This window comes from Neolamprologus brichardi, chromosome 15 (assembly GCF_056152115.1).
Source record: "Neolamprologus brichardi isolate AB-2024 chromosome 15, ASM5615211v1, whole genome shotgun sequence".
NCBI lineage: Eukaryota > Metazoa > Chordata > Actinopteri > Cichliformes > Cichlidae > Neolamprologus > Neolamprologus brichardi.
The window spans coordinates 19662429-19689572 of NC_142118.1; the positions used below are offsets into that span (position 1 = coordinate 19662429).

General features: G+C 39.4%; 1 protein-coding gene across 5 annotated transcripts in view; it reads left to right on the forward strand.

Moving 5' to 3' along the window:
• Nucleotides 1–27144, forward strand: part of fam184ab (family with sequence similarity 184 member Ab) — a 206014-nt gene that overhangs the window by 172111 nt on the left and 6759 nt on the right. For 3 of the 5 annotated variants that reach the window (XM_006805644.3, XM_087852126.1, XM_087852127.1), the window contains 5 exons: nucleotides 171–355; nucleotides 5362–5508; nucleotides 17271–17388; nucleotides 19156–19260; nucleotides 21608–21864. In XM_006805644.3, coding sequence (XP_006805707.2) covers nucleotides 171–355; nucleotides 5362–5508; nucleotides 17271–17388; nucleotides 19156–19260; nucleotides 21608–21864 — 812 coding nt within the window. Of the gene's footprint in view, nucleotides 1–170; nucleotides 356–5361; nucleotides 5509–17270; nucleotides 17389–19155; nucleotides 19261–21607; nucleotides 21865–23711; nucleotides 24391–27144 lie in introns of those variants that run through there. The other 2 variants (XM_006805646.3, XM_006805647.3) reach the window with 2 other exon arrangements.

Here is a 27144-nt window from a genome sequence, read left to right on the forward strand (position 1 = left end):
CAAGGTGTTAAACATGTTCGAAATAACCAACTTTAAAAAATTCTAAAGTTTAGTTTCCAAAATATTCTACCATATAGATAAGCTTTAAAATCAACATTACAAGCCTTATAGCTAAACCTTTATGTCCTTCATCTCTTCAGTGCTGATTTTTATTGTTTCTCTTTTCACAGGAACGCGAGCTGTTGGGCCGGATCTCCGAGTTGCAGGAGGAGGTGACGAGGAGGAAGAACCACATCGCTCAGCTGGACCATCAAATCCACACGCTCAACGAGAACATCAGCACCCTGACTAAAGAGCTGGAGCTGAAGGGCAAGGAGGTGCTCAAGATCCGCAGTGAAGCCAATCAGCAGATTCGGTATGACTCAGTGTTCATTGTGTAGCACTGAAGTGAAAACCTGCGGTCAAACTTTACTTCACAGGGAGGAAAAACCCGTTTTCTCAACACGTTCGCAGCAAATTGGTTTCGTCTACCGCTCCAGAGTCTAACTAAACATTGTTTTCTTTTTGTCAACATTAAGTTAGTGTTTGCTGCATTTACATTAGACTGCTTAATCTTCTACCTTTGTGACTGATCTCCTCTGAATATGCCTCTTTTTTCTTTTGTATGATGTTTCTGTGTGGCTGAAGAATGAATCGTTAAACTTGCACTTTGAACATTTCTCACACACATGCACGTCCAAATATCTCAAAAACACAGAAAAGAAAAAAACAAAACTGCATCTTCACAGTGAAGCTTATCCTTTACTGTAACCTAGCAACCAAACTGCTGAATATTTTTCCTCGGGAATTCAGAGCGATGGTTGTTTGAGTGCCTTATTTTTCTTTCTTTTTGTGTCCATTTTTGGCAGTAAGCAGTTACAGTGCATGGTTCAGATTCCATTTAGAATTTTCTGTTGAATCAATTTTGAGTTTGACTTTTAAAAATGAGGAATTTAGGTTTTGGTTGAAGCACAATCTGCAGAGCTGAGTGTGAAAGCAAAGCTGGCATGTGTTCACAATATTCATAATCAGTCTTAGAAGCTTGACATTTATGTTATGTGGGTTGGCATTTATTTATATTTTGGTTTTCTAGTCTTTCTTAGTACTCAAACCACTTCAGGCGCATTCATTAATACACCCACATATAACATACCTCAGACGCACAGACCTAGAGACCAGTCGAGTGTTTGCTGAGTGTTGTAATGTGAAATCAATCACAAGGACAGTTCTGCTTCAAAAACCTCCTTGCAGTTGATTTGGTCATTAGCTGTCTGCTGTGGTTACTGGTGGTTAGCATGGATGCCAACTACTAGCAGAAAGTTAGGTTTACCTTCGAAGAAAAAGTTAGATCTTACCACCGCAACTGACATGTGACAGTTGCCGTTAAACCCCGAAGAAGAAGAAGCAGTGTCCGGTATCGCAGCTGTGTCCAAATTCTGGAAGCACATCCTCCTGTGCCCACATTTGTAGGCCGATTATGTTACAGCGACACGACGAAAACTGTCCAAATTCGAAGACTCCGACAAATGCGGCCAACAAATGTGCCCTTCATTTCCCCAGATTTGAAGGATGGGTCGCTTCAGGGCCCAACCTATCCCAGAATTCATAGCGCGGCCCTGCTCAGTTTCCAACAGTGGCGGCAAATGTTTATTTTCTGGGACACAAAATAAACGTTTAACATATTTTCAGGCGAGAATGTAGCTGTGTAAACTTGAAATATCTGCTCAGTTTATCAAGACACCACATATTTTCAAAAGCGCGCCGACGTTTTCGGAGACGTCTGTTACCCACCAGCTTGATAGCGAGCCGGGGTTCAAGGCTCACTAGAGCCCGTGAGAACACCGGACTCCCGGCAAATCGTTTTCAAACTCACCGCCGTCTTTCGCTACTCAGGTTAAACATATATAAGTCACTTAGATAACTTAAAAATGTTATTGTTTGGCTTTTTTCAGTATTTTATTTGTTCCTGAGTAAATCGGTTTGGCTGAGATTAAAGTTATAGTTTTTACACAGCTGAATAAACGTCAAGCAGACAACTGATTATCAGAAGTGTGAGATGCTCGAGAATATACTCCGGTGTCCTGTTATATTTTAGATAGCAAGTAGCAGACGGCTGAGTTTATTAAACTCCACCGAAACAATCTTTCATTTCCTTTAAATTTATGTGTCATCTTGTCTTTATTTTTTAGTTAGCACATACCTTAAACACTTAAAGCTGTAAGCTAATGATAGTTATATAAGAGCAGATGCATGCTGGTGCAATAAGCTGTACGTTTTACGTCCAATGGATGCATGATCTGATTAGTCGACTAATCGCAAAAATAATCGGTGACTAGTCGACTATCAAAATAATCGTTTGTGGCAGCCCTGCTCTCTAGGCATGTGTGGCTGGATCCTGACCTAACATGTTTGGTTTTGCTCTGTGACAGAAAGTTAGAGCACACAGGAAACCCTGCAAGTACAGGGAGAACATGCTGGACAGAGAAATGTCCAGGGTAGACCTGAACCGCCATCCTGCCTGTTAATGTTTTCTGTTATGATGTGTTTGCACATTCTGCACATTTCGTAATGCATACATCTTTTGGTTAAATCTGCTTTATTTGAGGGCAATACCAGTTTTTGTGTTTTTGAAGTTTGGGAAAAGCCAAGCTAGATGTTGCTTTCTTCATGCTAATCTGAACTAACTGCAATTTTCAACTTCATAAGTAAGAAATAGAATATCCTAATATTCACATTAAAGAAGTAAATAAGCATATTTCCTAAAATGCTGATCTAGACTTTTAGCTCAGAGCAGTAAACAGCAACATTAAACAGTTTGTTTCTTGGGGAAAAAACTACAGACGTCACATCTTATTTCTTTAATCCATGCAAAAAAAACCATCTGAGATGATGCTGAACGTGGCATTTAAAGCAAAAAAAAAAGAAAAGCTGCCTTCCCGAAAATGTCACTCTATTCCTTTAAAAACATTAGCACCACACTGTCTGTGACATTTCAGGATAGCTTTGGCGTGTACTCGCTGTCGCCTAGAACACACAAAAACGCCCGCAGTGGGCCTGTCATCGGCACATGTGTCTGAATTTGAATTCTCTTATTACATTTGGATGACGATAGTTTCTGCAATCCCTCTCTGTCCGAGCCGGAGTGATGAAAATACACCAAAAGATAAAAGGGAGGAAAGAAAAGCCCGAAAGAAGCAAATCCGTCTCTTTAGTCTGCCTCTGTCTCTCGACCAGTGTCAGGAGCCCATTGATTAGAAGACATGAAGATTATTTTGGGTAATGCAAAATGTGGGCTATAATTGTGTTGTCCCTGCGGCATGGCATGAATTTTTAAAGTGCTATATGAGTAATGTGGTCCGGCTACTCATTAGCATCCATCACACTGTATTTTTAAATGCGCCCGTGGTGCATTATTATTATCTGTTAATTTGTGTACCGCTTGCCTTTATATATGCACGTCATCGCTCTCTGCTGTCAGACCCATGCGCAGCACATTTCTTCTCCTGTTACGTAACGCCCCGTCTGAATCCTGGTCACGGGGATAAAAATAGACTGATAAATAAATAAAGAGGAAGCAGAGAGCGGGAGATAAGACGTGCGCCCCTCAGGGAGAGTTGGCCCAGTCAGAATGAGAGGCAGACGGGCATCCATGTTTCTCCCTCCATCGTCCTCCTCGCTTTCATCAACTCGTTTTGTTTTGGTTTTTTTTATTCCCCTCATTTCATTATCGTCTTTTATCATCCTGCCCCTTGTCCAGATCTTCAAATATTGCTGTGCACATGTTTTGCAGTATTTTTATTAAATATTCATACATGTCAGTTTCATTATGATTTTAAATTAATTATGTGTTTGTCATGAAATTGTGTTCTAGGAATTCATTCCGTGCATCCGTCTCTGGATTTTCTTATCTCATTAACATTTCCGTGGCGCAATCCATTATGTTTTGCCCGTCCTGGGAGAAAAATACAAAGCGAGAGAGAGAGTCTGCAGGACCTGATTAAGTCTTAAAGTGCAACCTCACATATTAAAGAGTAAAAATAAATCTATTACCTCTGAGTTACAGCAAACAGCACTTTATCCCAGAGCTTAAATTGTGATCAAGCAAAGTGAAACATGATGTGATGTGACACATGGGATATACTTAATATTTTTGTTAATTAAAAGTGAACAGTGCGATATAATGCAATTGTTTTTTCGGTCATTATCATGATTCTTTTAATTGGCAACAGCTCTGAGGTGCTGTAGGGGCGCACCGATCTGATATTTGGGTTGGGTTTGAGTCAAAAAGCTGAATCACATTAGACGGAGCTAAAATATTGCAAGTAATTCTGTGTTTTTCATCACCATTGGTGAGACTAAGCATCTATAATACCATTTAAAAAGTATCTGCGCTCTACTCTTCTTGGCACGCTTTCATGCTTCAGATCATCAAAGAAAATGTCTGTTTGTTCGGGTTATCTTTGTCTAATATTAAGACTTGTTTGATGATCTGAGACATGTAAGTGTGACAAATATGCCAAAAAAAACCTACAAAAACAGGAAGAGACAGTTACTTCCTCAGTGTGCTGTCTCCCTGTAGACCAGAAACCAGAACTGTGTATGAGTTTAACACCTGCCACCCAGTCAGCATTGGCAGAGTCCTCCTATTCCTCCTATTTAGGTGATAGTTATTTCATGTCTATGGTGATGGTGGGCCAGTGGTTAGCACTCTCGAGCCACAGCATCTCTAGCACATCCCACCTGGACACTAAACATAGCCAGTGCAAACCCAAGTTATCAATACTGAGAGACAGGAAAACCACAAGTGCACTTATCTACATCCTATGTCTGCCAGCAAACAGCTAAACTTGTCTTGAACCTCTGCTGTGGCCACAGGATCATAAGAGCCAACATGGTTGGCTCATATGATTCAAAGGTCGACTGTTGATTCACTGTTTGCTGTTTCTACTACTGGCAATTTTTTTATACACTAGAAAATACTCTCTATTAAAATCCAATCCAAGGAACACAACTGATAGTGGGAATTAAGTTAAGGTAAAATAATTTCAGAAGTTGCCAGAAAGTCCTGCAAAGCTGAAGCGGCTCCAGCTGCTCCTTAATGGCATCAGCAAGATTGTCCTTCATTTCTGATTGTCTGTAGCTTCAGGAGAATCCCGGCTGATGGGTTTTATATTTTAAATAGTACAAATGCAGATTTGGCTCCGTTCACATCGCCCTGTGCAAATTTGTGTCAGTTTGTCTCATTGCATAGACTCAGGGCAGTGTGAAAACGTCATCTCACATTTGGTGTGATGGCAGTATTTTAGTGAGTTGGACACTGCATGCAAAAAAATCTTAAATGCTATTTCAAATTGTCGGCTGACTCTTCTTCTCGTTCCTCAGGGCTCATGAGCAGGAGCTGACAAAGAGACACGAGCGGGAGCTAGCCGAGCTGAGCGCCGTCCACAGCAGGGAGACGCAGAACATGCTGTCAGATTTCAACAAAGCCCAGGAACTGCTCAAAGACAAGATCTCCGCCCTTCAGATACTGTATGTACACATTTTAAAAACTATATGCCTTTAAACAGCTGTACAGCTGCAGACGAGTCACATTTAACAGATTCTGAGTGCAGGTCAGCCTATTCATTGTAGATGATGTCATTCTGCGTTACCAGGGTCAAGTGCGAGCATTAAAGTATACCCCACTATATCCTAATAAACAGACTGGGTGTCTCTGGGGGAAATAACAGTAGAGGCAACAGTCAGATCTCTTCTACAGATTTAACTTTGTTTTTTAGACAAATGCTCTTTTTTTCACATTTGGGAAGTCTTTTAAAAAAATGTTTGTTTCCTGTTTGTTCATGCAGTGCAGTCACTACTTCATAATGAGACACTTAAAGCATAGACTTCCTTTATTCTTTTTTGGCCAGGTGGAATGGAGTATAAAGTGCAAGACAACGAGTTATTTTCTTCCCAGCCAATCACATTGTGCGTGTCATAAATTTTAAATCACTACGCTGAGCACAACAGTGCGTAACGAAACTGCCTAACCGTAAGCGGCGGCACCATGAGAGATTTACTGCAAGCTTCAAGCAATGAGTGCACCTGCAATATTTACCTGTGCTGCAGTCATCTGGAAATAATGTATTCAGTCTCCAAAACACAAACAGATCGCAAAAAGAAATGATAATCCATGAATCAAAGGCTGGCAAAATAGAAACACAAACGCCAGCGCAGTATAGCGCTCCGGATTACACGTGTAGAAGCTGTAATGTGCCTTTATCCACACTCTCACACTCTCACATCTGTATATGGAATCAATTTAATTAAGGAACAACGCCCAGACCTGTCTTGGAAGTATGAGACAGCTGATTCTAAATTAATGAAACTGTCATATAACAATGGATCTGTGCTGCCTGCACCGTCAGCACGTCTTCTTCACACAGACAGTAAATGTAAAGTCTGCTCTCTTCATCTAAACATCACTGTACATGAGCTGTTCAGTCCAAAAATAGAAACCTTCTATATATCTCCAGTGTCACCAATATCCTACCTGGAGTAGTAAGTAAGTCCAACTACACAATCAAACTTTTACAAAAAAATCATGCCATGTCAACTCCATCAAATGTACTATTTCAAACATCCAAAAAATCACTTCCGAACTGTAAATCCCAAATATATTGAATCCTTTACATATACTCAGCATGGCCTGTGTGTTGCTAGTGCCCCTGATATTGTAAAGCAGGGTCATACTGATGTAGATAAAGCCTTAAAGGGCCACGTCACAGAAAACAGAATGAAAACATGCAGAGTGCTAAATTATATTAAATTCCATCAATTTAGTAGGCATGAAAGATTATTGTACAAAAAAGAAATAAATAGGGTTTTTTTAATCATGAACTTTCTGTTTGAAAGTTAACTCTTAACAGCTTGCCTACTGACCAATTTTCTTCAGTGTAACTGTCATGAAAATAGACTTAAGACCAACTCTTTTTCTTATATGTTTGTCTTCTAAGAGAAACCTGTTGTACAGACCTACAATGCCAATCTAACACACATGAACACTGAAAAGTGCTTCACTTGTTACCTTAAAGCTTGCAAAATAAAAATGCCACTGTTAGCTAAGTAGTTAGCATTGGCAGTGGTGACTTATTCTACTGTTAAAGGCTCTTTGATAGCCCCTCACTTTCTGCTACTTTGATATGATGGTGACATTTGAGGGCGAGAAATGGATGTTTCACACTATATTTTATGAACATAAAGAGTACATCATCTGGGTCTTGAAGTGCCACCCATGTGGACCTACATATGCACTTAGCCAGTCCAATCAATGTGAAATCTATTCATGAAAAGCTCCAGGCCGTGTCTCAGATCCTGGTCTTCCATGCTAACATTGGCTGTTTTAATTCACCAACTGAACTTTGACACGATATCATCCACGGCAGATCAGATCTAGACCTGTTCACCTTGACTCAATCAAGTGGTGTTTTCAGTGGTTTTGGAGTCAAAAGTGACCATATTTGCACCTTTAAATGTTAAAGAGACTGGTATATATTTAGGTATTCTGCTTAAATTGAGCACTCAAAACACAGCTACTTAGTGCTAAGTAAGAGACAAGCTAAGTAGACCATATTATTTCTCAGACACTATTAATTGTATGAAAAATGTTCCAAAAGGCTCCAACACCACAAACAGTCAAAAGGTTAAGATCAGTGAGCTTAACCTTTTTTCCCATAGACTCGTGTGTACCCCCCACCCCCATGGGTGGGGGGTACACACGAGTCTATGGGAACGAGACTCGTGTGTACCCCCCACCCCCATGGGTGGGGGGTACACACGAGTCTATGGGAGTCTATGGGGTCTATGGGAATTAACTCCACTGGAGGAAGTCCTTTAAACCTGACATGAGCAAATTAACCCAAAAGCAATTTTAGTCCTACAGTGAATCATTCCTGTAATAAAATACAACTTGTAATCATTTCTAATCTATAAATTATATTGTATGGTGAGTGTCAAGGATTATCATCACACTGCTGCAGCTTTTCTGTTCTCCAATGTGAAACTTTTTTTTTTTTTTTTTTTTTTTTTTTTTTTTTGCCTGTCCCATTTGGTTCTTTAGCCGTCAGAATTGTTGTCTGAAGACCAACAAGGATACCCAATGGATTTATTTTGCCAAATGGATCATCATGGCATTGCCGTATTGGTCCATTTGATCGACCTTTGTTTTTATTATTTATTTTATTTTATTTTCAGTTGTTACAGACGGGACAGACATGAGTGAGGGATAGGAAAGGGAGAAAGAAAGAGGAAGGAAAAGAAAAACAGAAGGGGAGAGGGACAGTGAGAAAGGGGGGAAAAAAAAAAATATCTCCGGGATCACCTGTTGAGAGAAAAAGAATAGAAAACAAGCAAAAAAAAACAAAACAAAACAAAGCAACATACTATACACAACACCATCGCATTAATCTACCTAAGTGTAAACAGCAGTAAATACTAAATATTGAATGTTGTTGTGCAGCACGCAGGACAGACAGCGCACAATGTGCTTTGAAGTAGCAGCCAAGAAAGGTGTGATTTAAGTCTACAAACAGTGAACACCTGTGTGCACACCTGTGTGGATCGGCGCACTTGTATTCAAATGGTTTCCCCATGTAATGGTCTGCAAGAGGATGTAGAGAGCCATAGCCCTGTCCCTCAGGGCATGAAGCAGGCATGGAGGAGATCCAGGCCCCAGACATCCAGAGGTCCCAGAGTGCAAGAGCCCAAGGAGGACCACCGGAGGGGCATCCGTGCCACCTTCATGGGAAGGGCTGAGGATACCCAGGCGAGGGGTCACCCAGTAGCCACCGGGCAGAAACTAGAGGGGGCTGCACCGGCGTGCTCGTCGGCTCCGCCGGCAGCCAGCTGTGCCAGAGTGAACCGAGCCGCAGGCACAGAGGCCGGAGGCCCGAGGGCCCTCCGCGCCCCGGAAGAGGCCTGACCGAGCAGCAGGCGCCAGGCCCCGCCAAGTAGCCACCAGGAGTGAGCTGGCACATGACCTGAGCGCCCAGCCCCGGACACCAAGAACCAACAATGCACCGACCCCTGAGGGCATCAGTCACCGGCAGGGAGTGTGGTCTCCAATGTGAAACTAAAGAACTTCAGACGGTGATTCACCACCAGATTCAACTCTGACAAACTGCAACTTTATCCAATTGAAGTCTCATAACATGAGGCATTCAGCTGAACTCTCTATACACTGAATAAAGTTGAGAATTCAAGCATGGTGATAAAACAAAAAGAGAAATATAAATTATTGCCTCCTTTAAAGCATACATCTCTCTGAGTCCTTAAGTATGCTGTAAATTAGAAGTTACTCAGTCGAAGAACTCTGAGCACAGATCAGAGCTGATGTATAGATGTGGATCAAAGACATTTAGACCACCAAGAATTGATGAAAGGGGTTAAAGGACCTCATTAGTGGTAGGAAATGTGTGCGTGTGGGTTTTTTTTTATTACTGCAGATGAAGAGGGAGAGTTGTATTACTGATGACATGCAGTGAAGATACTGTAGGCAAGAGAGGTCAAGTGAGATGTTGGGTAAAATGTAAGTGATGAATGTGTGTATAGGAGGAAAATAAAAAAGGAGGCTGAGGGGATGTGAGGAAGATAGATAATAGAGACTGAGATGTGGCATAAAAGCTAAAAGAGAAAACTGGAGAAGATGTTTAGAAGAGTGGGTGTAGAAATAAGGTGAATTTTGAGGTAATCTTCCTGTTGGTGGGCGATCTGTGATGTCAAAGCATGAAGGAAAGAGATGAAACTGAATCTGTGAAGAGAAAGCAACACTGATAAAAAACAGAGGGAGATGAAAAATGAAAATTCATACAGAGACATGCTGTGTGTGTGTGTGTGTGTCCAGAGACCATCAGGAAACATGTAGCGAGCTAGCTCTACCCTTTAGAGTTGACCTCCTTTTACTCAGATTCTGCTGAGAGCACAGCACCACCTGCTGGGTCACAGATGAACAGTGTGAATTCACCCGAATCACCCTGAATGGGCAGTTCTTGCATCCACCCTTCAACATTATCTTACATAACACACTGCACCCTTTTTCTTTAATCAACAGTATCTGACCGCATGTGAAGCGTTACAGCAGCTGTCTGACATTTACTTATCTCTTTTGTTACAGCGCAAGTCTGAATGCATGATGTCACATTGACAGATAGGCACATATAACATTGTGACAGTGTGCGTGTCTGTTGTGTATCTTTTTTAAATCAGTAAAAGAAATGATTGCTTTGACCTGCACAGCAACAACATGAGGAAAAAATAAGGTTGGCATTTCAGGCTCTTTCACAGACCCCCTTTGTGCCTTCAGAATTGCCTCAGTGCTTCATGGCATAGATCCAGCAGGATGCTGAAAACAGTCCTGAGAGATCTGAGTCCATATTGACATGATGGGATTGTACAGTTGCTGCTGATTTGTCTGCTGAAGAAATCAGGGGAAAAAAACAGTTTGAGATGATTTGTGACATGGTGTGTTATCCTGTTGGAAGCAGGCATCAGAAGATGGGTACACTATGGTTATAGTGGGATGACCAAATATTCCCGTTAGGCTGTGAAAATTAAACGATGTTCACTTGGTATTCATTGATACAAGGCAGGCAGGAACCATGCTTTCATATTGTTTATGCCATCCAAATGTTGTAGCAGAAATCGAGACTCAACAGATGAGGCAAGCTTTTTCCAATCTTTGAATCTTCAGGTTTGGTGAGTTTGTAGCCTCAGTTTTCTGTTCTTAGCTGACAGGAGTGCCACCCAGTCTGGTTGTAACGAGTGGTTGTTTGAGTTACTTTTACCTTCCTATCAAGCTAGAAGCATTCTGCTCATTGTCTTCTGACCTCTGACACCAACAAGGCATCTTCAACCAAAGAACTGCCGCTCACTGGATATTTTCTTTTTCAGACCATTCACTGCAAACCCTAGAGATGGTTGTATGGGAAAATCCCAGCAGATCAGCGCTTTCTGAAATACCAACAACCATGCCACAAACCCAGATCACCTTTCTTCGTCATTATGATGCTCAGTTGGAACTTTAGGTTGAATTGAAAATGTGTACATGCCTAAATGCATTGAGTTGCTGCCATGTGATTGGCTGATTTGACGTTTTTGTTAACAAGCAATTGAACAGTTGTGCAGGTGTAACAAAGTGGCCAGCGAGTGTACGACAATTCTGAAAATCAAGTTTTTCCCACATTTTGTTTGGTCGGTATTGAGATCACAATTATTTAACAATATAATTCCAAAACTTTGGGGGAAAAAGTGCATTTATTCGAAAAAAACATGTCTTACGAATTAAGTGTTTCCATGAACTAAACCTGCCACAGTCTCATGTGGCAAAAATTAAAGCAAGAAGTTAAGATCTTCTTATTTTCTCTTTTATTTAAGATTAAATAATAGTTAAAAAAAAAAAAATTAAAAATGATGCCACAAAAGTGTTTTAGAAAATAATCCCATCTCAAGGCTTGACTTTAGTTGCATCACATTTCAGTGTCAGTTTTTTTTGTGGTTTCTGCTTGTTGTTTTTTCTGATCCTAGAGATTAATGTGTTGAAATTTGTGATCAGTGGTTGTGTGTTGAGTGCAAATAAACTTTTTAGATTTTTTTTCTTTCTGAATTACACTCATTTTAGTCCATTTAAATCTATCTGAAATCAGACCCAGCCTTGCTTCTTAATGAACCCTTACCAAAGAGAAAAAACATGAAATCATCTACTACGTTATCAGGGCACAAGGTTTGTAGTCCATGCAGGAAATTTAGTTTACAGATGTATTCTAGGCTGTTTTTTGTTTTTTGTTATTATGGTAAGAATTTTACTTTAAAGTCAGGAAAACTTCCTGATTTGCTGTCTTCACTCGAGTCCCTAAAGATGCATTTCTAGGGCTTTCCTCTGAGATAATCCACTTTCTGTCATCTAATTAAGTACAGCATAGATTTATCTTAACAAGCTGTGTCCCTTCCTAATTAATCACTGTGATGACGACAGCTTTACCCTCCCTCTAAATATCCCCTGAAATTGCTGCACTGTTTAGTTTTCATGAATATTTCAGTGTTTTGCTCTCTGCCTGTGCGCCTTGTTGCTCGGTCCTCTGGGAGTTTAAAAACTCGCCTGTGGGTTTTTTGTTTTTATGAAGTTAGGGTTTTTCAGTTTGTAGTCATGTCTGCAGTCGTATTAGCAGCCTTCCAGCTGAGGTCGTACATCATGACTGGAAAAATTCACAAAGGGAGGGGACTCAATTCCAGGACACCAGGAATAAGAGTACAATCTAGATCTTTAGTCCAAAACTTAGGTCCAAAGTAGTAGTATTGCAAAGACTATGTAAAAGTACAGAGTGCTATCTGCTGAGATGCATAATGTGTAAAAGTTGCCAACACTCTGCTGACTCAAACACTGCAGCTCTCCAAACTTTCTCTGGGATTAACATCAGCACAAAAACTGTATGCCAGGAGCTTCATGGCATGGTTTCCATGGATGAGCAGATCCTGTAGATGTAATATGTAAGTGGCCCTGCACTTTTGTCCACATACTGTATATACTGGGGACTGACTTGTTAAATAAACACAAGTAGTGTATTAAAAAAAAAAGAAAAAGAAAGAAAGAAAAGATTACTAAATAAAAATAAGACCAAAAGAATCCAGAACCATGATAGCGGCACCATAAGCATAATTACTGTCTAACACTTCAACACCAGTTCTCAAATTAACACATATTAAACTGTATGTAAATATCACAAAGGTTTTGCTTTCTGCAACATTAGCAACGCAATATTGAAAAAGACTCCAAGGATTCTGCAGAAAACCCCCTGCAAGTCTCAAAACACCAATTTCTTCTCAAAGACAAAACAAATTTTGTTGCTGCACGACCAAACAAATCAAACTGCTCCTTTAAAGATCAAGCTGTCTCTGGCTGCCGTAGATAAAACTCTGCCTCCTATAAAGTCTTTATAGAGAAAATATCAAGCATACAGTATGAAAGCTGCTTAATGTGACCTTTTGGATCTTTCCTTCATTTCTCTTTTAGCCTTCTTTTCTATTGTTAATGTTTTCTTTGATGAGTGCTTCTTTATATCTCCATATTCTATCATAAATGCACAGTGGGTTTTCGAAATGACTCTACAGTTTCTCATTCATTTTTCTCATGACATTTTTGTATTTGTATGTCTTGGTGTATATTATTGTACTTACAAAGTTTAAACCAACTAGGGAAAAATGTTCACTTAATGAGTAGTTTGTGTCTGCAACCACACAGCTGAAACTATTCAGAGTTAACACTGTGCACATGGACCAGTGCAACAACATGAGTGGGTCATGCATTTGTTCGTTCAGCTGCTGATGTGGTGTGAGTAGCATGAATGTGGTGTGTCAACAGCGGCTATGAGAGAAAAGGTCAAGACATGATAAGAAGGTGGCAAAGATAACAGAAACCCTCCTGACCATCTCTCATTTCTGTTTTTGGGAAATTTGAAATCCTGAAACCTCAGACTCTTGCTGAGAGATTCTAAGTCATCATCTTATCACAGACTTCACCTTCACCAAGAAGATGAAGCACCTCCAGAAAATCCACATGAACACTGTGTTGCAGGTTTGCTGGTGACATATTGGAGCAGTCGTGGCTGTCCAGCGTCTCTTATCAGCTTAACCATGCAGCGGATTTTCTCCCTGCAGGTTGTCATGATGTTTTGTGTGTGTGTGTGTGTGTTTGTCCGTAAGCTGGAAACTGTCTGTCCGTGTGATCTGAAACAAATCTGAAAATTAGATAAATGCCACTGGTGACACAGCGCTCCCTTGCTTTTCCTGTGGGTGTGACTGAAGGTCCTTCTGCTCAGCGAAGGGTTGCTGATGCTGTGGCACTCAGGCACAAAATAGCTGGTCACTAAACACTTGGCCTCAGTGTGCTCGTGCTCCTGAAGAGCTGTTTTAGCACCAACTCAGTCAGCTTGAACAAAGATTTATATATACATGCAAATATATATATATAAATATTTTATCAGTTATTAACAGTAAAAAAGGATCCAACTTGAATTTTTCTTAAATAAAGATTAGCACAATAACATCAGCTATATTTTGCCTAACAAAAAAAAAAAAAGGCGAGCATAGACCTGACCCTGTGAGGCCCACATATCTCTAAAGAAGTTTTTAATTAGCTAAGACAGACAAGCATACACCCTGTTTTTGTAACTTCGGTCAATCAAATGATTTGTCAAAGATTCTAATACAACAGCCCGTTCTCACTCCCGAGGTGTAACATAATGACGATTTGTCAAGTCCCGAGGCATTCCTGAGGAATGCGAAAGGTGAACTTCCGCGTTCTTCTGCTACGCGCCAGGTTATAGATTAAATCCAGTGGAATGATACTCCCGCGGTAATACACGTTCCAGCCATGTATTCCAGCCCTAACCATAACCTTATCCCTAACCTTAACGAGCGCTTTAATGATGTTAGATAGTGTTTTCCAAAGTGATGTAAGTAAAACAAACGTACATGTGTAGATTCATTCCAAACAGTTCTCATGTTTCTTCATTTTTCCGATCTCATAATATAGGGACGTGTTGGGTGCCCAGAAGCGTAATATACCAACAATTTGTCACCTAGTGTAAAATGTTACGCCTCGAGAGTGAGAACGTGTTGAATACAAAAGTGCTGTTGGAGCCTGTACCTGATCAACTTCCCTGTTTCATTTTACAAGACATGGAATAATTCATCTTCAAAAAAGTGATTAGTAGGAGAAGTCATCACTTCACCCAGCCGTCTTTTTTTAAATACAGATAACTCAATTATTTCTGAAATCCTTGAAAGAGTAGTTGTCGAACAGCTAACTGATTACCTGGACTAATCCATTTGAGGGGTTTTACACTGAATCATAGCACAGAAATAGAATACTAGAATAGAATAGAATAGAATAGAATAGAATACCAAATACTAAAGATTTCTTATTACGTCAACGGTGGATTTACCTCTGCTTTTCCCCCTAGTCCTGTAGGATCTTTACCTTACAGTGTATACCACCTTGAGGCAACTTGATGGGAAGTGGTGGTTTATAAATAAAGCTGAAATTAAATGAATTAAGAGCAGTGAAAGTAGAGGCAGTGAAAGCTTTTCTGGCACTGCTCATGCTGGCCTCTTAGCTTGAAAGGCTTAAACTATTGTTAACAGAATGTAGAGGAGCCCATCAAAACAACACATGCTGTGAATTCCAAAGGAATCAGTCAGATTGCCTCAAGAGACAGTAGCCAACAGCAGCCACATGATGGCAGTAATTTCCATTTTTAGATTTCACTGGGCAAGCAAGGATTGTCTGACTTGCCCTGATGCAATTCAACTGTTTGAATTACTCCAGGTGAAAAAGTCCTCTGTGACTTTAATAAGCCCTTAGAGTTTATGGTGTCAAAGCAAGTTTCATATCTCATTGAATACAACTTTACTTTCATTTTTTAAATGATAATTGCCATTAAAGCCAAAAAAAGAAGATAATGGGTGTGCTGTAGGGTGAGGTTATGTCCTTTCTCTGCCCCTTGCTCGTAGTATCCAGTTCAAAACACAAAGATTGCAACAGCCTCAAGCTCTTTTCCTTCATATTTTTACTTTCGTGTTCAGAATTTACTCTAGATCCCTAAAGTGATTATTGCACTAAGCACTTAAACAATACAAAGCAGCAACCAGAATTTAGTTTGGTTCATACTGTAGACATTCTCCTACTTGAGCTGCAGAAAATGTTTGGCAAACAGGAAAAAAAAAAGATGAATTGCCTGTCTGATAAACTCAAAAGTACCAGCACAACAGCAGAGCTAATATCTGACGAAAGTGCAGATCAGCTTTTATCAGCATCACTTGGATGAGCTCCACTGGCTGTTCCACTCCAATGCCAGATTTTCTTTGGAGTGACTGCAATTTATCTAGAAGAGAAGCTGGCCTAAAGAAAGCAGTCACTACTGCCATTTTATCTTTTTTTTGTTATGTTAAATACTTGAAAGCTCAAATTTAGCTCTTAAAAGATGGGTGCTTGATTTTTTTCCCCAACCCATCAATATATAAAATGTGAAGCTTCACTAAAATAAAAAAAATCATGTTATGAAAAATGGACTGAAGAGACTCATAACCTGAGTTAACTCAGAAGATACCTCATGAGGTTCTTGAAACAGTCCAAAATGCAAAAGCCACAACACAACAGACCTGAGTCTGAATATATAAGGGTATAAGACAGACGCTGAGACAAAGACTAATTTAAGAACTATAAACAATGGGAAGACACCACTGACTGTATAGAAAAGGGGCAATTAGGAGGAGGGAAAACACCTGGGAAACAAGGACAGCTGAAACTGATCAAGAACAATAAACAACGAAAATAAAAGACAAAACACAACAGACAACAGAGTACTACAATGAAACTGGAGGTAGCGCACGGGGGGGACAGAGATGTAGACTTAACAAGAAAGAAAAGGACATGGGGGAGTCTAAAACCAATTAAGTATTTTTGGTACTCAGCATGTAAACACAATAAAAAAGTAATGTGAACTAAAGACTAAAAACCCTAAAAAATAACCTGAAATACAAAATTTTAAGACCTATAAACAAGATACAGGAGAAAACTCCAGGGAAATTTGTACTGTGTTAGGGTAACAAGTTTTTAAGTTCGCTGTCAGATAATAATAATAAAAAGACAAGGAAAATTTTAGTTTATCACAGCTTAAAAAAATAACTAATTTAAGCCAACAGTACAACATATGACTGCTTGCTTGTTACGTTGGCGCTGCGCTCTTTAGCGTGTGTTGCGGAAGGGAAAACGTCACCAGACGTTCAATTAATCAGAGCAACACAACACAACATGTTGATTTCTCTAAAGGCCAGTGTGAAAATAAAAAATCCATTAGAACGTTTTTGAAAGTTCTCCTAAGTTACAGAATCAAAACATTCTCCACAGGGACTGCACAGCTGCTGACATAATGGTTTTTGTGATGAGAAGAGGCGAGGGCGGGGAAGAAAGGAAGGACAATTACTGTTTTATTGATTAAAGTGTAATGAAAAAGGAAAGCGCCTTTTGGTACACACTTTTAATTTTCTCAACTCTTAAATGCTTCCATTTCCTGCTTTGAATCTTTCCCTGCTAATGTTTGATGTCACATATTTAATATGTGGAAGAAACTCACACAGTTTGTTGGATCAAACTGTGCATTGACGTGTTGCTTGATTTTTAGATATGTATAACTTTGTTTTAGCCTAGACTGTGAGAGGATATTTATGGTCTTATGTCTTTTTTTTTCTTTATCTCACAGGTTGGAAGGAACAGAGGAGAAGTTCAGGAACAGAGAGAGTCGTCCTGAGGATCTGCAGCTCATTGCCGAGCTCAAAGATATGGTTTCTGAGAGAGAAACTCTAGTCAAAAAACTGGTGGTAGGTATTGAGGTAAAGTCTCAACCATAAGAAGCTATAGCTATAAACGTGAAGAGGAAAATGCATCCTCCCTTATTTGTTTGCACACTGAACAAAAATGATGAGTAATGCTTTCCAGATCTTATCTGATTTATAGAGAAAGCATGGATAGTGTTGTCCAGACCCACAAAATATATGTTTAACTCTCCTGAAACCTCTAAGCTAAACATTTGAATAAACCCAACAAAAAAAATGTTAGCTGTAAAATTAAAAATCGCTCAGGTTGTGCTGATTTTCACAAGTTACTTTTCTAACAACACTGATTTTATACTAATTTTTTATACTATATTACTATATTTTATCTTAGATTTGAGACTAAAGTGAAACACCACATGGTTTTACTACAGAACCAGCTTTGAAGTCATCTTTTAAAGCTGTTTGGAAACGGCCAGCGCATTTTAAATAATAATTAAATGACGTCCATTGCACTAATCATCTGTCTGTCACTTCTGGCCACAGGCTAGCTAATGAGCCTCATCAAAGAACCAAGAGAACACCAAAAGAGAAAAACAAGCCAGAGTGTGAGGAGCATTGAAAGCAAGCAATCAATAAAAAAAAGCACTTGGTTTGTCCAATTCTAAATGCTTTCACACTTAGCTGTGACCTTTTCAGTCAGTAGTTCACAGACACACAGCGTCAGATTAATTTAATAAAGGGTGGCTAACATTAGCAGTGCTAACACCAGCGTCTTGCAGGTTACCGTTGACATGCCTGTGCAGAATCTGGGTACATCTTGCTCTGGTCGAGTAGTTATACCATGTAGTGACTGTGGCTGGGTGTTTAACATCTTATAAAATCTAACAGTTAATTGCCTTTGAATATGAACTTAATTATGAGTAAGTAGTTTAATCAAGCAGTATTTGCACTCATGACTGTCGAGGGCAGCAACATGTATTCGACTAGTCATACACACCCCTAAGCTTAATAACTCATTACTCCCAGAGTTTGACATGTTAAAAATAATGTACAGGTGAGGAGTCCTTCATAAAATGAACAGTCGGTAAAGGATTTGACTCAAAGAGAAGGTGCTAATTAGAATAGTGCAGGACCCAAGACAGAATCCTGAGGAACACCACAAAGTTGTTTCTTAATAAGAGTCCAAAACCTCATGTGACAATTTAAATGTTTAAAAATAAAATAAAAGATTTCAACTTGTCCAAACTTGGAAACATGCTAAATATATTCACATGTTGGCATTCAGACCTGCTACCCTCAGAAATATGTTGGAATTAGTCTTTATTTAGACGCTGCATCACAATTTTCAGCACCATTGTCAGGCTTAGTTTCTCTCTTTTGGACAGTTTGAGACCTAATCTACTTCAGTTCATTAACATTGTGCGATTCATTGTTTTTGTCTGACACTCAGTGGTACTGAGGTGGTGATTTTTATTAATCAGGTTACATTTTTCATGCTGAGGCACTATTGCTGTCTGAGTCATGGAGTTGTCTCTGACAGTTTGGAGCGCTTGGGAGGTGAAAAGTTTGTGCTAAAGTGCATAAAAGGTACCTCACAGGTGCAAAATTCTGATGGACAGAAGAGTTTGGTTGTGAGAATTGCTGTTTTTAAGCAGTTTTCACAAAGACATGAAACTGTAGTGTCAGGTTTGTGTGCCACTCGGAAATGTTGCCAGACAGAGCTCATTAAATGTGTGATTTTCAGTCACTCTACACTCCCCTGAGTCCTCCACAGCCTAACTGGCTGTCAGCTAACACGATTTTCTCCTCCAGGACGATAAAAAGTTCTACCAGCTGGAACTCGTCAACAGGGAGACCAACTTCAACAAAGTGTTCACCGCCAGTCCTAATGTGGGAGTTATCAACCCGCTCATTAAGGTAGGCCCTAATATCCTGTAACACGCCACACACAGGGGCACTCTGATAAGCCTGCTCCATTATTTTACCACATAGCAAAGATGATATCCACTCCAAGTCATTTCATGTACATCCGTGCTGATCAACCAACACCATCAGAGCTGAGGTTTTAAAAAGGTACCACAGTAAATCATTTTAAGTAATACCTGTTAAGAATTACACCATTTTTGAGGTGACCGTTGTCCTTTAGCAAAGTTTAAAGAGCAAGACATGAAGTTGTTTTACAGCAAAGAAAGGATCACGATGTTCCAGTAAAACTTTCAGAGTTTATGAGAGACAGCAGAAGGACAAGGGGAGAAAAAAATCAATTTTATCACATTTATTCTTTTCTGTAAAATGAAGGTCGTCAAGGATGGAGAAATAGGACAGGAAACGGCATGAGGAACAGGAACTGTGGTGTTTCTTTCATTTCTAGATAATAGCACAGACTGAGGAGTGAGGGGGAGGCTGTCCAAGGTCTACATACCAAGATCTTGTTTGTTTGCAGCAGCTGAACTAAAGTGTCACAGTTCATATAAGGAAAGAGCCTTCGGTTTTAATAAATGCAGTCAAATAAAATCAGGAAGTTTGACTGCAATAAAATTATTTTCTATTATTACCTTTAATTAAATAAATGCTGTTTCCTGTTAGTCGCTGTGGCTCAATGTAATTATATAACTAGAGAATTTAAACCTAAAGCCAAAAGGACAATGGTGCTTCTCTGAAGCATTGATTTTGTGATCTGTTTAAAGCTGCTGAAAACAAACATTTCTGTTCTTTAAAGCACTACTCAAAAAATCAGTATATAGGATGTTGGTTTAGCGAAATAACCAGATAAGCAAAAGCAAGCATCAATTTAGATACCAGACTCCCCCGCCCCCAATATTACACAATATATTGCAACAAAAGGAAAAGCTCTGTATACTATATAAGGATAATTAAATGGCACATTTTTAGAAATCATATAAATAACATTTATTTCTATTTTAATATTTGATAACTGAAACAATTTAATTTAGACCTTTCCCTCAGCTTGTGTAAAAAGGTTCAATAAATACCTCAAAATCAATTGTTTATTAGATACTTGGTTTTTATTTCCTTCCTGTCACACCGGCATCGTATTTTCTCTTTTTACTGGATTTATGATGACCATCTTGTAGTTGTCAGAGGGGGGGCATGGGGTGGCACAGGCCCCACTAAAAATACAATTAACTCCACTGGATGAAAGTATGGATGGGACCAGTGGTTCAAATATAGCATAGTGCATTTACTCAAGCACTGTACTGAAGTTCAGCTTAATGTACTACATCTGCTTCAGTAATGCATCTTTATGATGCAAAAATCACTCCTAGTGTTTTCTAATCCAGACTGTATACTGAATATATTTCAGATCAAATATTCTGATTTTCTGTGGGCCCTTTGTTCTTTGTTCTTGGTGTCCCATGTGATAACACTCCCAGACATATCCCTGTTGGCGGTTGCCGTGGTGATTTAAATCAATTAGTGCTTCTACAATAAGAATAGCAGCTCATTTTTCTCTTTGACCGATGTCTGAAGAAGCTCCTTTGAAATTAATACTCTCTTTGTTACATTGCATTAAGAATTAAATTGATATTTTAAAGTAAATAGTGTGCCGACCTTTTCCTTTTGTGGCAAAAAAGTACAAAAGAGCAGAAAATTTAAAGGTTTAGAACAAGATTGACATTGTCATGCAGGACTTCATAGCTCGTAGCAGGAAACGGGTTCAGAAGATGTTTCTGGTTAACAGAATGTGTCATTGTCATGTGTGTCTGAGCTGAATGGTTCCCACTGCATGATTTAACTGTTGACACGATCTCAGGTACAACTTTGACCTGTGACGCGTTGTTTTCTTTGCAAACCCTTTCTCTGATCATGTCTTTGTGTGTATAAATGTGCCACCTGATTCGACTGGTCTTCTTTTCTTCAGCCTTCCTTTGCTTTCAAAGCCATTTGTTAGTGTGAGATGTTTCCCGCTTTTACACATCTCTTCTCATCTGAACTTTCATTCTGCTCAGAGTGACTGGTGCTTTAAGACTGTGACTGAGCAATGGCGGTCTTCAGACTGATCCATTCACTCTGCTTCGATCAGCATTTGAATATTATTAAGTTAGCACGCTGCTCTTTCCTGTCTCTCATTGGCTGGACTGTTACAGCTTCCAGAGCTCTCCCTGTACTCCATTTGCCCTTTTTATCCTTCCATTACTTCCTAAGTTTTAATTATTATTTTGTTTTAAACTTCCCTTTTGCTCCTTTTTGACCCCCGTGCCCCTCCTTTTTCTTTTTTTTTCTTTTTTTTTCTCCTGTGTAGCAAAAGAGAAAGAATGAGAAAACAGCAGCCAGCAGATTGAGCAGCTCTCCTAATGTCAGGGCTCTGGAGGGAGCAGGTATGGGCATGGGCTTGGTGGGTACAGGGAGCGGCCAGCCCCCACAACCACCACCCCCGCCCCCAACCCCGCCCAGTCGCCTAGAGCCTATCCCCAACTCCCCCCTCCATCACCTTGAGCTCAACTCCAACAAACCTCTTGCCCCGCTGACCCCTCCCACCGAACCCAAGAAATTCATGAGGTGAGACCTTTTCAGCCCCGACTAACAGCAGCGTATTAATTATCCAATCACAGGCCTCAGAAGCACTTTTACTGAAGTGAGTCGTGGCCAGAGGTAAACATTCAAATATATAATATCTTTATTTTAGGTTTCAAAACAAACAACAGAACTTGCTTCTTCTTCTCTACAGATGTTTTGTTTTATTAAACTCCTTCTTTCTTGCCAAGTGTGGCACTTTCATAAACCATAAGAAGCATGAAATCATTGTCAGCTATAGCTGCAGATTCTAAAAAAAGAAGCTTTCAGAAGCTCTGGGCTGTGATCAACTGTTCGCTGATTCCCAACCTTGTTGATTGCTGGTGCCATGTTGAGCTTTCCCCTCTTTGCAGTTTGTTGACAGTTGTAGAAGCAATATGTGAAACCTGAGTTTAAGACAAAGAAGGCAGAAAAACTCTGCTTGTTTTTAGATCATCACTTTGGTTTTTCGGCTTAAATATCAGCTGTTGCTACTTGATTTTCTCAGTATTTGTTATTAGTTTAATCAAGGTAACACACTGGTTAAACTGCCAGGTGTTGCTTCCACTTGACTCAGTTTGGAACAAGATTAAAATATATGTATTTAGCAGGTGCTAGAGCTGCAACAAAATTACAGTCATCAGATAATCAGGCAGTTATTTTAAAGATTTGGCTTAGGTGATAGGTGGATACTATGGTATTCTCCAGATACAGTGATGTTAGATTGTTTAAATGCAAAGACATTAAAGGTGACACAGAAAAACAAACTCAACCAAGGTTTAGTCAACATATTATATTTTTGTCCTTGGAAATGAATAAAACCTTTCTATTCACAACAGCTGTATAACCTTGAGAAGGTGCTTTATATTCCAAGGCAAAGGCCCTAAAATATTAAATTGAAAGCCTCAACAATGAGACAGTCCCATATTTATAAAAAATCATTAGGAAGTAGAACCAGGCATCGTATACGTGTTTCAGACATTCAGGGTGAACTGGCATTATAGTACAAATATTAACTGATGAGATAAAAACTGCTGCATGGCTCGTTGCATTCAAGGTGTTATGGTGTTACATTAAGCGGTCACTCCCAACTCCAACCAAGGGGGTGTTTTAACCCAAATCTTGTTTCACTAATGCTGTCCCTAGCAAAGTACTATCTAGAGCCACATCAGGTTTCATCGTCCTGATGAAGAGCTTGTGTGAGATCTATGTTATACTGCAGGTTGGAAGCTAGCATAAAGCTCTTACACTTTTCTGCGATAAATTCATCCCAAATAGAAAAAAGACTGTTAGAGACAACTGAGAGAGTCAGGCAAGGGTTATTTTTTTTGAAAACCAAGTTTAATCCTACTACTTTAAACCACTGGGGAAAAAACAATAGAAAAAACTGTTGATGATGTAATGTTTTTGGCTTTTAAAGTAACCAGGGCTACTTTTTAAAAGCTAATTTTACGCTAATAAGCTAACAGACATGCTACTGTTTGAAGCTAACAGTCATGCTACTGTTTGAAGCTAACAGACATGCTACTGTTTACTGCTTACAGTAGAGCAAACCAGGTTTAATCAAATCCTCACCACTTTGTTTTTCTTGATTTCGATTTTTAAGTGGAAATAATGTCCAAACTATTTAACTATGGATTGTAGATAGTTTTACATCAAAGACATCTAGAGCCTAAACGTCTGGAGTACCCTAAGTCATATAAATGCTAAGCTATGACGACAGTTTGGTCATTTCATACTTTTTGGTGATAATAACAGTTAATAGTTTTTGATAACAGCCTCTCTCCTCGGGGTTAGGGTTTGGCGAACAGTTAATCAAAAAGACTTGTAGATGATTTTCTGCCTCCTTTCAGGGCCTGAGGTTTTTACTGTATATATCACAAACCAGCTGACCCTGAGTCGACATTAAAGGACACAACTGCTTTCTGCTGCAGCACGTTTGAACTCAGAGACATTGGCAGCTCTTTAAATAGAAGTGAAAAATATGGAAAGGGCAACATAAACACAAGAGTCCCGTGTGCGACTGAAGCTTCAAAGAATGGCCTTGGAATGCAAAAGGGGCATGTTTTTACTTTTGATTTCTTTTCTTTTCCATCAGTCCGAACATGTTGCTGTCTGAACTGCGTGCATGCTGAATGTTTTTCTTTTTGGTTTTGTTTTCTCTTCTTTTCTGTTCAGGACGTTTACACTACGTGTTGTTATTATCCACTGTGTCTTTTTTGTCCTTGTTTTGTGTCATACTGTGACGTTTTTTTCTTCATCCTCACCGTCATCTAAATTTCAGCATGTTGCACTTTTACTCGACTCGAAATGGGCTCAACTGTTTTTGTAAAAAGTAAATAAACGTTTTTTTTTAATGCAGACTTGTATTGAAGTAGATATTGTCTTTTGCTATTATGGACCGTCTCCCTCTGTGTGTGGTGGTGTCTTATTTTGATCCTGCTCTACTCTACGCTCCAGAAAACGCTGCTTTGGTGGCTGTGACGAACTGTGTGAACTGATATGATGATAAATTATGTAACATGCTTCTCACATGAATACATGCAGTGTATATGCGTGTGAGGGGTGGCGGGATGAGGGGGGGGGGGGGGGGGGGGTAGTTGCATGTAGGTTTACAGCATGTGTGTGAGTGAGTAGTTTCTTTCCTTTGTGCTGCATGTTGTACTGCCGAGTAAGACGCAGTGGCTGCTTTGCAAAAGCTTGGGACAAACCTCTGTTGATTTAAAATGCTTGCACAAGCACACACACACGCATTATTATTCCTCATTGCCAGAGCTGTACCCTAACACACATTCTAACATGCACAACAAAGTAAGGCAATGACAGTATGAGGTCAGGTGTTACAGATCGGCTTTGAAATGTTTTCAGACTATATTAAACAATTTATCTCTGCGCTCACTCTTCACACTCTTTGTTCTTAACAAACAGTTTGAGTGATGGTAAACATTTTCCTTACACTTGAGCGATTTGCTATGCTGGCCTCTTTAAATCAATAAGTCGTTAAGTGTTTAACCCTGATAAACGTTATTCAAATCGACTTCAGTTTGTATAGAAGAAGTAAGTCAGACATCACAGCAGTAAAGAGTAGTTATTAGACTGCAGCTTGCACCCGTTTTGGCTGAAGGAGATATCTTTGTGCCTACAAACATCCACAACATTCATAACAAAGATCTGTTTAATAGGAATATATAGAACGCAATATGTATAAAAGCCTGTTAATGGTGTTAAATTGGGTATGTTTAAATCCCAGACTAATCCTAATCTAATCCTAATTTCAAGTCAAAATTTCAAGATGACTAACTCAAAGTTACGTATTTTAGGTTAATGACCGCAAATTTTGGGGTATGGACAGCAAAAACCCCAAACAAATAAAATAAAAAATCAAGCTTCATAGACGCGTATCAGACAGACAACAAGAAAGTCAGGATTAAGCTGCATATAAATGTAGGAGTATTAGAGGGATTAGAAACGGTTGAAGAATAAGAAACAGCTGAAAGGAATCAAGACAATCATGTCGACAGGAACTAAAGACAAAAACACCAGAAGAAAAAACAAAATATCAAGTACCATGTACCAAAAACACAATAATATAAATCAAAATCTGAAATACAAAAACAACACAAAACTCTGCAACAATAATAATCCTCATTTACCAGAGCCAACGAGACGCCAAGCCAGGTTAATGAGTCTCTAAAACAAGTCATTTTAGACCCCTCCCCCTTTAAGGCCCGCTTTCTTCTCACTGGCTGCCCCTCAAAAACAGAAAGTTTAAACAGAACGTGGGTGCAGCTTCTGTGCTCCCAGCCAGATTTGACCATATTAGTAATCTGTTGACATCATACAGATTCAAGAATAGAAAAAAAAATAGCTGAATGAACCTTTAGAGCAGACTGAAGTCTTCAGGTAGCTGTTCTAACGTGTGCATTTACTCATGAAGTCCTGGGATTCTTTAAAGCTGTTTAAAAGGCCTAAAATATCATAGTATATTAAACGGTCATGGCTAGCAATGTCACCTTACAGCAAGACCCTGAACTGGATAAGTGGAACAAAATGGATGGATGGATCGTAAAAAGTAGAGTATAGTAAAAAAAAATTTATTTTGAAATTAAATAGTTTTGATATAAACATATAGATAAGTAAACAAAGTGCAAACAATGTAAAAAAAAATAAACAATAATTAGGTTTTACATATTTAAAACAACTAAAATTAATTAGACCGGTTATTTTCATTCACACGAAAAACACTGTGTTTACTTGTTTCTTTTATTTTTGATTGATAAACATGCATCTCATTATGTTTATTACATTGTTTATGTTAAATTGAAGTAATCTACATGAATGAAATGTACAACTGAAAGACCAAATCTTAAACACTTGAGCTGCAGATGATATGACTGCACCTTGATCCCTTAAAAAATAAGGTAGGCCGGTGAAGTGCACACATTTGTAAAAGCCTGCTGAGTTTCTAGCCCTCTGTTTCCCCCTCAATGTCCAGTATTTGTGCAAATGCAAAGAGAGGCCACATCCTCTCTGCTGTCACGTATAATGGATAGACTCCCTCCTTCAATCTGATACGCTCCTCTCGCTCTTCTTACTATCTTCCTCTGACCTTGATTCATCTTCTCATGCTCTGCCAATCTCTTTCATCTCCTCTCCATCGTATTTCCTGCCCTGCTCCTGCAAGTCATCCAGCTTCTCTGCTCACGGTTTCATACCACCACATTTCACCTCTCTATTCTCCTTTTCTTCTTGCGAACAGAAAGCTGCACTTCCTGTATCAAAGCTTCCTGAAAATGATCTTTAAAATCCTCTGATCGCCTCGTGATTCTGTCAGTCAGTGCACACACTGAGCATTTTACTGTGAAGAAGAGGGTGTTTAATATGAGATGACCGTGAGCGCAAATTATACAGTAACATGGATATTTTATGAATTTGTGGTAAAACAGAATGCCTTGAGTCTGCACTGTGACTGTGCGCAGCATAAACAAGATTCATTAGGCTGAGCAAATATAAGGGAGGTCTTTTTGGGAGAAAGTAAAATAACAAAAAAATACCCTCGTAAAATTTTAGCATCGCCCCGGGGTTATGGGACTGTTTGTTTAAGAAGTAGCCAATTAAGAAACAGAAGTGGCTCCGATAGGTATTTGTTTTTAATAGATGCACACACTAATTAGTTCAAACTTGGGGAACGGTGTGTTTCCCCTCTGAGGACGTGAGTCAGGAAGGAACTGCAGCTTGATTAGATCATATAAATTCCAGCCGCGATTGGCATTCTCCTGGAAAAGA